Raw genomic sequence first — 13,539 nt, forward strand, 5'->3', positions numbered from 1 at the left:
TTGAAAGAGGAGATTGGGTAAACCATTCTTTGTTTAAAAGCTCACTTGTAGTGAAGATGCCTCTTAGTGGAGAACCCACATTGTCTTCATATACAGGAAAGATCGACACGTGGTATTGTGTTTGTGAGGCCAACCCGGTCAGCATCACTGTGGAGTTTAACCCCTTTACCACCACCTGCAAAACCACAGCACTGAGAAACATGCAATACAGCCTAGGATCTCAACTGTTTTGGGTTATGATCGTTTCTGCTCACAATTTAACACATTCAAAAAGGATGACGTTTTATAACATATAACTCTACAGTGGGAATGCAAGTTTAAAGTAGTTGATTAAAGAAACTGCAAGAATTTTTCAACGTGATCATATTGGTGGTTTTACGGCAACAGATTACAGTAGGTAGGCATTGCCAACAGAATAGGAGGAATGGCCATTAACAAAATGCATTGGAATTATTTTACATGCAAGTCTTTTACATTTTTTGTTTGTTTGTTTGTTTAAATCAGCCAATTAACATGTTAGTTAAAAGACTGACACCTCGACTAGCCAATGTTAGAAAGATTTTAGGTCTTTCTTTGAGATAATAGATTGACTTTATATTGGAAGCGAAGGAAAATGCTGAACACGGAGATATGCTCCCCTAAAACATTTATTTTAACTCGTGACCCCCTACAAGCTGAAAACTTATACATGTTTTTTTAAGTGACACAAAGATTATGTTAATAGCGTCAAGTATGTACAGACATACAGCATTTTTTAAAAATGGCATTAAATGCAGTCTGGAGATGGTGCCATCCTTAGTGATCCTTAAGGGGTTATAAATAGCTTGTACTCTTCAGCTTTTTATAAAAATGTTTAGCAACTGTTTTAACTGTGTAATATAAAAGGCCAAATTATAAAAAAAAAAAAAAAAAAACTAGGCCAATCACTGGAACTGCTGCTCAGGTTATGTCAAAGGGCACCATAACATACATAGACGAAAGTGCGATCTACTATCTTCCACAGATCACAAATTCTCGCGATTAGCTAGTGTCACTCTGATTAATAGGAAAAAGATTTTACCCATCACATCCAGAGAGGAAGATAAATTTTGTTGGTTTGGTTGCCAGCCACGTATGGCTATGGCACCAGGAGATGTGAATCTGTTCAGAGTCTGTGTCGTTAATCAAAAGTTATAAATGTCATTCAGTGTGAAAATGTAACTGTTGTCACCATTCAGTCATGTTAGTTGCTTATCCTGACCTTCATTTTCACAAAGAATTTAATTAAAATGGAAATGTACCTGACTACCTGACAGATAGAGCAAAATGAAGCTGTGATGCTTCTGAGCATTGGATTCTGTCCTGGCTGCAGGTTAAAACTCAGACTCACCTCCTGTGGGCTTTGTCCCTCACTGCTGTGGAACACCACCCTGTACTGATGCACCGCTCTGCCGGGATTTGTCCAGCTCAAACGCACTTCTTTCGGACCAAGCTCAGAGTACTGCAAGTCTGTGGGACTCGGGTAGGACAGCCCTGGGTCTTCTGTAGGCTGCGCACGTCCTGATACAAACACCAACGCACACAAACTTGTATCAATCAGTGGAGGCCTGCAGCTGGATAATATTAGTTTGTGGGGTGGATTTGATTAAAATTGCGATTTTATAGATATTTTGATCCGATATTATGTTTTCCCCCCAATTTTGTTACAAGTTTAAACCTTTTAAAAAGATAAATTAAATGTAGCCTTATGACATCAGTTTTCTTGTACAATACCAAATTGCAAACAAAAGTTTAACATTTAACTTTATGTAACAAAACTAAAATATTACATTTTTACTGAGCAGCATATACACTATATTACCAAAAGTATGCCTTCAAATGCATATTAACTTAAGTAAAATCAATATCCATAGGGTTTATTATAATGTTGGCCCACCATTTGCAGCAACTTCAACTCTTCTAAGAAGACTTTTCACAAGGTTTAGGAGTGTGTTTGTGGAAGTTTTTGAACTGACAGCAGTCAGACACTGATTTTGAATGAGAAGGTCTGGCTCGCAGTCTCCGCTGTAATGCATCCCAAAGGTGTTGTATCGGGTTGAGGTCAGTTCTTCCACACAAAACTCATCCATCTATATCTTTATGGACCTTGCTTTGTGCACTGGTGCGCCGTCATGTTGGAACAGGTGTGAGGTTGTTTTTCAGGACTTGGGTTCATAGTTCCAGTGAAAAAAACTCTTAATGCTTGAGCATACCAAGACATTTTGGATAATTTTATGCTCCTAACTTTGTGGGAACAGTTTGGGGATGACCCCTTCCCGTTCCAACATGACTGCGCACCAGTGCACAAAGCAAGGACAGGTTGGGGCCTGGAGCCTATCCCAGTAGACCCAGGGTACAAGGCGGGGTACACCCTTGACGGGGTGCCAATCCATCACAGGATGCACAGACACACTTAAACTCACACGCTCATTCCCACACTATGGGAAATTTGGGAACACCATTAGCCTAATCTGCACGTCTTTACCCTGTGGGAGGAAGCTGAAGTACGGGAAGAACACGCAAACTCCATGCACACAGACCCCTGGTGGGAATCGACCCTAGAGGTGCAAGGCGACAATGCTAACCACTAATCCACCGTGCTGTCTATTGCAACACAAGTGACTTCAAATTAATGTTATTGACCAAAGTATTACTGTCAGTAAATCTTTAGTGTTTTTTTAAAAAAATGTATGTGCCAGTAATAAAATTACTTGTTTTGCTGCGCTCCTCCATTTTCCCGCACAGGATTCGCACCAGTCGGCCAACCAGTTTACTGAGCAAGGGGAAATCATTCACATTGTACACGTTCAAGTCCAGAGGTTCCGATGCTATCTGTTTAAGCTCGGCCTCATCTGCATTCTTTACGCCTGAGAAAGAGAGAAGGGGGTGCCGAGTACTTATAAAGCTGCAGTAAAACAACCCAGATCCCACAGGAGCTCATTATTATCCCATTAATGTATTTTAAGAAAGTAAAAAAAATTAATAAATCAATAACATGCACTCTTACCCACAGCGATGATCTCCACTCCGGCATTTTTCAGCCGACTGGCTGCAGCAACGGCATCATCCTGAGATTTACCATCAGTCAAAAGCAGCAGAAATTGTGGGGTATCTGACCTGGCCCCGACCTCTTCCTTCAAATTCTCCTCCAGGACATGAATGAGAGCCTGACCTGGGACACACACACACATAGAAATGACTACATGAGAGTAACAGTAAAACATACTGGGAGAAAAACCCTTGCCTGATCAATAAGACCAACAGAAAAAAGTTTCTAATGCCTTTTTCAAATATTAAACTATCAAATTTGTTTTATGTAGAGGATTTATAAATTAAAAAAACCTCACAATAACAGAAGTTAACAGCCGTTTTTTAAAATGTAGTTTTATGATTTATATTGCCTGCATATTGTCTTCACCAAAGACATTGAAATAAAAAATAAAAAAAAACATCCCACAGGCTGTTATTACTGTACACTGGCCATTATAATGACAGCTACAGCTGGTTCAGAGTTCCACGTTATATTTGTAAAAATCATCATAATACCAGGGTAGTTTTATACAGATACCTTCAACGTACCGTATCACCATTCTTGTCATCTGGTAAACACCTTGGCTCTTGGCTCACAGGGTAACAAACCTGCCTAGGCTATGTTAATTTATAGACAACTCGATGGGTTGCATAACAGATGAGCCATTTTACAGCTTTTTCGAAAGTATTTGTGGCATGTCCACATGTGCCCCCAACCTCATCCTGCTTAAAGTCACCTGATCACGATAATAATGTGAACTTTTGGGTTAATCCCCCGCCCCCTTCCCAACAGTGTTTGACTGATGATACATAGTTAGTAACCTAGAAACCAAGTGTAAGGATCTATTCGGTGACGGAAACTTAAGCACCTTTGTAAGTCTCTCTGGATAAGAGCGTCAACCAAATGCCCAAAATGTCAATTTCAATGTAAATAAGATGCTACACTGTACTCAACAAAGTGTCTTCTAAAAGATCTAATTCTGTTCATATATATACTGATATTACCTGTAAACGTATTCCCTCCTTTGTATCTAAAGTTTCGTACAGCGTCAAGGAGCTGCTCTTTAGCTGTAAAGTTATTAAGCTGCCACTCGGTGCGAGGGTCTCCACTGTACTGGGACAAGGCTGAAACAGACAGTCAGACATATTTGTGCATTAATTCAATAAACAATCTTATTGTGGTCAGAAACATCAATCGATTACATGGCACCCTGCACAACCGTTTCCAAATTTGGAGTTATTTCTATGTAAAAAAAATATATAATTTATTAAAATGTTCAAAACTGAAAAAATTTAAGTCACAGATTAAAAGGTTGCACGGTGTACATACATTTTTCGGTGCTATAGCCTTATAACATGACATCACCTCTACTGTTCTCAACACATGGACAGTAGAGAAACAAATACAACTAAGTAACTGCAGGGACATCAATGCAATATTAAAGACAAAACTTTATTCGGAATACTCAAAGCACATGAACATGACTCTGGGGCACAAATCTTATGAGGGGCAGGGTCTAATGTGTAACAGACTGTTACCCATTAGCATTTCACAATATTCATAAATGGTTAAAATCACTTGACAATATGTGGTTATAGGGATGTAACACATAACACAATGTTGATTAAATAATATTGCCAGTCAAGCTTGCACAATTAGAAAACTATTAGACTGTTTTTTAGGTGTGTCATTATTGATATAAGCAGAGCTTGTTTTCTGTATTTTAGCATCCAAATGTTTTTTTTTTATTTGTTTTTGTGTCTGTTTCGGGGTGAAAAGATATTTAGAAAGCTGTGGTCCATAAAATTTAAATGTTCATCACAAACACTTTTGTGATAGGAATTTTAATGTGTTTTTTATGTGAAGTAATGTGCAGAGGTCTGTCTTACCAAATTGCACTCCATATGGGCCAATGTGGAAGGGGGTGACCAGGCCCTCTAGGAACTCCCGCACCTTTTTAAAGTTAGTGCGTCCAATACTCCAGGAGCCGTCTACCAACAAGACGAGATCAGCCTGCACGCCGGCCCGGCACTCGAACGGCTTGTGAGAGGATCCAGCTAGACACATATTAAATGATAGTGAAAAAAACGTAAAGCTGAACACCTCTCTCAGTGTTTTTAATCAGATTTGTGACAGATTTATATTCATGTTACTTTGTATGCAGTTTTCCATTACATCGACTCTTTGCCCTACAGTACATAAATTTCTTACAGCTATAAGCTACTGTAACAACATAAAAAGCTGATTATATGTCATGTCGTGATTTGGGGGTAGGAGTTATGTTGCCACAGGGAAAAAATGCACATAAGGTATAGAGAATCAATTTTGCAATAAGAAGCTTTTGGAAAACTAAACTTTCTGGAAATCTGTTTAGACTTTTAGACACTTTAATTGCTTCGGATGCTCTTTCCTACATATTAAACAATGTATGATTCTAATACTTTATTGCTAATAAAAACAACCTGCTTGATTTTGTTTACTTCTCAGTGAGTGAATTATGCATTTTGGCTGAATTCATTAGTATTTTAAAATAGCTGTTGAATTCCCCTTTAAGCAAACAGTCAGCACACCAGGAAACATCATGCTGCATTTAACTTAACTTAGTAAGACAAATACAGAGTCTACTGTTTGTATACCCTCGGGACAAAAAAAAAAAAAGAAAGTAGTAAAAGTAATTTTTCACAAAAAAAAACATTTAGGTCTGGATTTACTAATATTAAAAATTATGAGTGCTATTTTATGGCTGCAATCAGATAAACTGCGTTTACAAATTGTAGGTGTGTTCCGGATGATTTAGTCATACAAAGTCATGCAAAGCATTAAAATGAAAGCAATGCTTATGTGAGTTTTTTGGGAGATTGCAAAGACACAAACATGAGACTAAAGTATAGTACAGAATAAAGGCAGAATAGATGGTTGGTTAAAATAAATATTTATGTATTTATTTTTTTATTTATTGCATGTTTGTCAAATGAATGATGTTGTTAAATGATTCTGATCACCAGACATCAACCAGAAAATCCTGAAGGAGAAGGTCCGACCATTAGTATGTGACCTGAAGCTCAAGCGCACTTAGGTTATGCAGCATGCACTTATGATCCAAAACATACCAGCAAGTCCACCTCTGAACAGCTCAAAAAACAAATTTTCTACATGTTTTCAAAAAAGTTTTTAAAATGGCTTAGTCAAAATCCGGACTTAAATTTAATTGAGATCCTTAAACATTCATGCTCGAAACCTCTCCATGTAGCTGAATTAAAACAATTCTGCAAAGAAGAGTGGGCCAAAATGTGAAAGTCTCATTGATGGTTATCACAAAGATTTGTTCGCAGTTGTTGCCACTATGGGTAACACACCCAGTTATTAGGTTTAGAAGGAATTACTTTTTCACATAGGATCAGGAAGGTTCGGACAGCTTTTTCCCTTAATAAATGAATTAACACATCTGGAGCACAGGTATTACATTGGGCCATTTTTGTCAGTGGCCAAATGTAATACCTGTGCTCCAGATGTATTAATTTTAATACTTCAGATGTATACATTTTGACCTGTGCTCCAGATGTATTAATTTGTGATGCTTTATGCCTAGGAAATCACACTGCGAGTACAAAATGAAACAATTACAAATTGCATTGAAAGTGCCCTATATTTGGCATTTATTAAATAGAAAAGTCATGTAAAGGATGATGTGTTCTCCTTGTCATTGTTAAATCATGGCCTTGATTTAGAAATCATGACCTTAGTATTTTGGGTTTTTAAATGTACCATTATTGTTACAGGTTAGAATGTCACTCATGTATTCATACAAAATTTCTAAATATCCAGGTGGAATAAAGGAGGGGTAGAGGTAGAGGTGCAAATTTTGCTCTCTCCTTTTTGTGCTGTTTCTATGTGGTTATAATGTTATATATAATATTTCCCTTTACCTGTAACTGGGGTGTTTTTTCTCACTTTGTGCTCCTCTTCTGCAGGTTTACTTCTGCTTTCAACCTTCTCATCCTTTATCTTTGGACGGTTTTTGTCTTTCTTCTTTTTTTTCTTATCCTTGCCTTTTTCGACCTCTTGCTCCTCTTGTTCAGTAATGGTAGGAGTTTCTGAACAAATATAACCATAAATTACATAAGCTGCAAAGCTCTCACGCATATAGCACCCCAATTCTACACTCTAAATCAGTTCAAGCATTTACTACCTGCATTAAAAGTCATAAAAAATGCATTTCCACAGTATGCTGTGCACTAACACACAACGACAGGCTGAAACAGAGAGGGAGAAAGTGGATCTTTAACCTCTCTAATGAGACTTTCTTTGCTTTACACGTGCACATATGTGTTATAAAAAAACAGTATACGCGTGCTGTACACACGTGCTTACAGACACAAACAAAATGTTTTACGCACACACACAAGGTCACAGTGTTATAGTAAACAGTACATGCATGCACGGATGTTGTTTACACAAGTGAGAGACGCGCACTAAGACCCAGCAGGGGGGACAATTACCCACAATTCCGCAGCGGAAGAGAGAGATTAACCGTTGGTTTAGTTGTGATCATATGACGCTTGACGTGAAAAACAAGAAGCGCATGCGTGATACATGATACTCAGTACTCGTAAACCAAGACAATGCTAGTTTTCAAAATCTATTAAAAATCTTTGCTCGTCTTGCGGGAACATTCGCAAACCGCGTTACTCGCAATTCGAGGTTCCACTGTATAGTGTGAGACTTGATACTATTCAGACCATCTGTATTTCCTGCCGTAAAACATGGCTAATAACAGAGGAGTACTCAGGAAGGACTAAAAGACGACACTTAAGCACTGTAACTCATTGCAGGCGAGGCATGGAGGTGGCTATAATTTACTTAGGAAACTATTATACTCCCCTTTCCCACACCTTCAATAGTTTACTACGGTGCTCTGTGGAGCCTTGAATTTAGTTTTATTTTGTTTAAAATAACTATGTATAAAATCTATGTATCTATAACAAAAAGTAAATCAAATAACAAATAAAATAAACTCAATGCGTATAGGTGATTTTTTGAATTTAGAAAAAAAAAAATTTGGATTTTAATTCCTTTCTTTTTTTTATATTGTTTTTTCTTCCTCAGAGTGCTTTTCTTCATGTCGCTTGTAACAAAATCTCATTAAAAAAAACATTCCTTGGGATACAATTCCTTGTTCTTAGTTTCCTTCTCTATATTTTTTGTTACAGAAAGTTTAGCTTGGATACCTTTTCTAAATGAGAAACACTGTGTTGTATTATTTTACTAAATATGGTAAAGTAATGTTTTTATGGTATATATTTATGGTATATATTTTATGGTTTTTAGGGTAAAATAATGTTTTTATGGTATAAGGTGTTTTTCATCTCTAGATTTAACATTAGTTTTAAAGAATGCAGTGTGATGGAATGTTATTAACCTTTAGTGGTTGGATCCTGGTAAAGGACAGTAGGTAATGACTCCAGAACCTCAGTGGCATCGTCCATCTCACCAGAGCCTGAGCCCACGGCCTGGACCTTCCTCTTGTGCTTTTGGTTTCCATTGCGGGCCTCCTCTTCCTCCCGCAGCACATCAACTGACACACATTCACACGCACACATACACATACGCACACAGTGCCACAAAAAAGGTGTGGTAAGTACACAAAAGAAACATGAGCTCAGCACAATTCTAACAATGTTTTTGTGAAAATGTGAATTAATAAATATGAACTATACTGTGTGTCTGTAGAGAATATGGGATACAGGATCACTACACATCATATGCAGCAAAGTAAAAAGTATTTAAATCTACTAAATAGGGTGTACAGTTAAATGAAAGTCATAGCCTAAACAACTGTAAAAAAAACAGAAAATATAAAACTGCATATGCTTCCAGACATCAAATGCAATTAAATGCTGGGCAGGCGTGTCTGACCATCAGGTCTAACTCTAGGTGACATTAAAAGATGGATCATTATTGGGTTAGGATATTCATCCACAAAGATTGATCATCTGGCTGTGTTACATAATAAATATAAATAATAAAAAGACACATAATACATTCACCAAGTAATTGTACATTATCATATACAGTAAAACATTATTCTATTAAATAATTTGATTTGATGATAATTGAATTAATCATTATATAATATTTTTTTCCTTACTTCAAATAGTAGCAAATGAATGGGTGCCTAAACTTTTGCAAACAACTGTATTACCTGAGCTTAGTCATTTTATTGCACAAGCAAATAAATTGCTTAAATCCATCCAGACACGTTGAAAGCTAAAATGACACACATACTCCAGTATGAAGTAAGAATTTACATTCACTCAATTCCTCATGTCAAAATAATCTTCCCTGAATAGGCCTTTACATTAAGTTTACAAGACACTGTACATAAGTAATCTTTAAAGCAATGTCTAGTCTATACATTCGGAATGCCCCATAGGCCATTCGGTTAGATGAGAAATTTCTGGAAAACTCTGGATGTTACAGCTGAACACGGAGGAACAATGGAATTCTGAGCTAGCTAAGCTTGCCTCCAAACTATACTGCATGACCCGCTTGTCTGAACATGCACAACTCGACAAGGCAACTAAAAAGTAACGCACACACACACACACACACACCCAGGCTCTATTCCTTGGGTAAATATTTTAGAGAAGTGTGAGAAGCGGGTTCTAAAGTAAACGCACAGTAAAGAACAATGTATGTCTCATCATACACTCATAACCAACTTATAACACAATATATGCCGTTATTAAACACTTTTAGTACGTAGTGTTAATCAGACCCACTTCCTTGCAGATTTTCTTTGTTTTTCTGTGATTTGATGCTTATCTAAGTAAAGGTTTTTAAAGAAGTAAATTATAGTGTTATTTATGCCTCTGTTCTGCACCTATGAAAACACAAATGTCCTTTCATCTGAGAGCGACTGAGCCTATAATTCTGCAGGATTCCAGCACCACGATACAGGCATTTAAAAACAGAGGCCATGAAAGGGAACATACTGTTAACATGCATGTGTGTGCATACCAACATATGTATGTAGCATATGTCGAGGAAGATGTATGTTATGTTTGGTGGTGGATAGGGGATGTTGAACTGACAGGCCCAGAGCCTACCAGGTATTCGGAAATTCCTCAGCACACAATTTACAATATATGTAATGTAGCCTGACAAGTCCTTATGGATAATCACTCTGATGGCAAATATCATAATGCTAAGTGTAATTTACTCCAACACATATGGACTGACTAGCCCACTAGCTGCTTTATCTTGTTAAGAAAAAACTGTCAGATGTTTAGACATAAATCGTCAATGAATAATGACTGACTTGTTCCAAAGGTTATCTTCCATATTTTTATCGATACTGTTAGTTACACACATTTTTAACACTAAGCTATGTACAAGAACATGGACAAGACAATACTGCAATCATTTCTACTCCGGTATGAAAACAAAATGAAAAGTCTCACAGTAGCACTGCGAATAGGGATACATTTTAAGGTATTACCCAAGAAGCGTAAATAAGATCGCATGATTTAATGTAAATGATTGCGATTACGATTTATACTGCGATATGTCACTACTGAATGTACCATTTTGTATTTAAACATATTTAACTAGGCTAACACTCAAATAATTGGACAAATGATCTCATTAAGAGGATGTTTGCCGATATTTATTCATCAACTCAAAATATTTTTTACAAATAAAAAAAATACTTTAATTATCGACAAAATACTTAAATTCATAATGTGTATATTATCTTTAGATATTATCTCTGATAAATAATGTAATTAATTGTGCAGCACTAAATAGGCGTGAGCAAAATAAATAATCCAAGTCAATGGTAATAAAAGGACTGTGGTGAAAAAGGATTTATTTTAGACTCATCAATGTCCTCTATAAATGACTCATGACCTTGCTTGAACAATGATAGTGATGACATCTCATCGCTCATTCAAAAGGAAAGAAGTACAGCTACAGTTAAAGTAGAGAAAGCGGAAGGCAGATACATTAATCAGGGTTGACAGACATAGTCTACTATTGTGAGGGTTTTCTTTAGCTAAGACTCTTTTTGTATGTGATGTTTTATTAATAAATTTTGCAAGAACAAACACAGACATATAATATTGGTGAAACATCCGCTCATCCATTAATTAAGCATAACCCGATGTTTAGGATCTATACAAGGAGCCTGCAGTGATGTGGCTTACTAGATGTATGTTTTACAGAATTTTAATTCCTTAAATTGGCAGAAGACAAAAGTGGCAGGTGGGTATCTTCTTTGTGACACGGTCTATTGATTAAAGCATTATATAAATACATTTGAATTGAAGTGACCTTCGACAGTTGGTGATAAGTAACGAATTTCCCATATAAATGATCTACAACAATTAAAGCATTACTAGACCTGGTATTTGTGTTACTCTTCCTGACCATTTTTCATCATTTATCATCTCACAGTAGCTCACAGAGTACATCTCTTTATTTATTTTTTTTGTAGTTATTTTCCTTTCTACTCGATAACAACTGTGAGCAAATGTAACCGAGAATAAGCAATTACCCTTTGAGATTAATAAAGTTCTTTAAATCTTGAATCTTAAATCTCTGTCCATTTCTGCCCAGAACATTCATTTTGACAGTCCTGCTTCCTCCCATCCCTCTCCCTGTATCGCTCTTACTTGTAAAGCGTCTTTTCGCGATGAGCTTCTCCACAGTTCCATTAAGCACCAGCACTTGTAACAGGTACTCCTGGGTGGAATCTAGGCCTGCCACAGTGGCACGACCGCGTGTTGTGGTCAGCATCAGCTCTGGCTGAGGAACTTCTAAAGATCACAAACACAGCCAGATACATCATTTCATCATGAAAAAAAAAAAACTATATATGCACTTCATGGCAAAAAGTATGTAAACACCTAGCCAATACATCTATATGTGAGTTTTACTCAAACTATTACCACAAAGTTGTATGCACAGAATTGTCTTAAATGTCTATGTATTGTTATGCTGTTAAAAATCTTCTCCACTGGAACTATGGAGGCTGAACCTGGTCTAGCAAGTCAATACACCTGTGAGGTCCATCAAGACATGAAGGTGTGAAAGTCGAACTCAAGTTGACTACACGCAGCGCTGACCTTAACCCAGGTGAACACCTTCGGGATGAACAAGCCACACTATCCATCGTCCTTACTAATGGTTTGGAAGGTGAAAGGGCACAAAGCCCTCAAGTCAAGCTCCAAAAACTGTTACAGCAGCAAATATATAATCAGCACTTTATTAATGTCACTGGTTTTGTAATGAGACGCTATTGGCACATAGAGGTATAATAGATTGGTATTCACATTCTTTTGGCCACAAAAGACACTTTTTCACTGTAAGCAGGCAGCATCAATGGTTAGTTGATAAATAAAAGTTGAACATATTTGTATAGGGTTATTAAATCATGTCTGTCTTCCCGTCTGCTAGAAATTTTTGTAGTAATATTCTTAATACTGCTTTAGACCGGTCTAAATCAGACTGCACACAGGAGAACTATAAAGAGAGAGAGAGAGAGAGAGAGAGAGAGAGGCAACAAAGGAACTATAAGCCCTAAGGTTATAGCCACAGGATACAGCTGGGAAGATGCCTATCTTCATTCCATCACAGTTAAAATGTAACACCCCCTCCCTCTCCCTTCTCAGCTCAGGTCTGACATGACTGGAAATGACTAGCAAAATTGAGAAGCAAGATTAGAAAGAGTAAAAAATATCTGTAAGCCAAATTATAATTCTTTTATTTAGAAAATCAAGCACAATTTATTTCCAATTCAGTCGCGGCTAGTAACATTCATTAACATAAAGTAAGAATAGTAACATTCTAGGAGCATTTTATAGCACTAATTTTATGCAAGGTCTGTTTCTCAAATGTGTATCTGTGGCAAAATCCAAATAAAACTACTTTTCATGTGTGTTTAAGTGATGGCGCGAATTCAAATAAATTTCCTTTGTTTACATGTTGCACCTTCTACCAAGTACTATAGGTAAGCATGTTCAATCCAAGTTGTAACTTAAGCTGTTACTTTTAGTGCCATGTTAACTAGTTTAACGTACATTCTACTGGCGCTACCGGTTGCTGGTATATCAGAATTATTCTCTGATTGACAGAATCAATACCAAAGTTATGTTGTAACAAAACTAGTTACTTCCTGTTCCCTATGCAGGTGTGTGTGAGTGAAAGAAATGCCTCACCTCTTACGCTGTCTACATCATTTAAGTCCAACAGAAAGCAGAAGAACCCTAGCCTGCAGCCAAAATATCTGTCTGAACTTTATGACCTAAAACAGTCTTTAGAAATGTGCAACGCCTTAAATCATGAGAGTCATTAGGAAAAGTAATATATATAGAAAGTAAAACATATTAAGTACATGATCATTTAGAATTCTGGGTTGCCTTAGGGCTCTGAACCCGATATTAATTTAGACAGTGGATGAATGTCCTTGGTAGTTAAGTCAAAACGTT

At 36.9% G+C, this 13,539-nt stretch overlaps 1 protein-coding gene across 2 annotated transcripts in view; it reads right to left on the reverse strand.

The window, feature by feature from the left end:
* Nucleotides 1–13,539, reverse strand: part of LOC128510228 (solute carrier family 35 member C2-like) — a 47,470-nt gene that overhangs the window by 14,996 nt on the left and 18,935 nt on the right. For both annotated transcript variants that reach the window (XM_053482359.1, XM_053482355.1), the window contains 9 exons: nucleotides 11,725–11,868; nucleotides 8,469–8,624; nucleotides 6,976–7,143; nucleotides 4,939–5,106; nucleotides 4,054–4,173; nucleotides 3,026–3,190; nucleotides 2,730–2,885; nucleotides 1,370–1,539; nucleotides 46–175 (listed from right to left, as the gene is read on the reverse strand). In XM_053482359.1, the coding sequence (XP_053338334.1) occupies nucleotides 46–175; nucleotides 1,370–1,539; nucleotides 2,730–2,885; nucleotides 3,026–3,190; nucleotides 4,054–4,173; nucleotides 4,939–5,106; nucleotides 6,976–7,143; nucleotides 8,469–8,624; nucleotides 11,725–11,868 (1,377 nt within the window). The remainder of the gene's footprint in view (nucleotides 1–45; nucleotides 176–1,369; nucleotides 1,540–2,729; nucleotides 2,886–3,025; nucleotides 3,191–4,053; nucleotides 4,174–4,938; nucleotides 5,107–6,975; nucleotides 7,144–8,468; nucleotides 8,625–11,724; nucleotides 11,869–13,539) is intronic.

The sequence above is a fragment of the Clarias gariepinus genome, chromosome 22 (assembly GCF_024256425.1).
Source record: "Clarias gariepinus isolate MV-2021 ecotype Netherlands chromosome 22, CGAR_prim_01v2, whole genome shotgun sequence".
Taxonomy (NCBI): Eukaryota; Metazoa; Chordata; class Actinopteri; order Siluriformes; family Clariidae; genus Clarias; species Clarias gariepinus.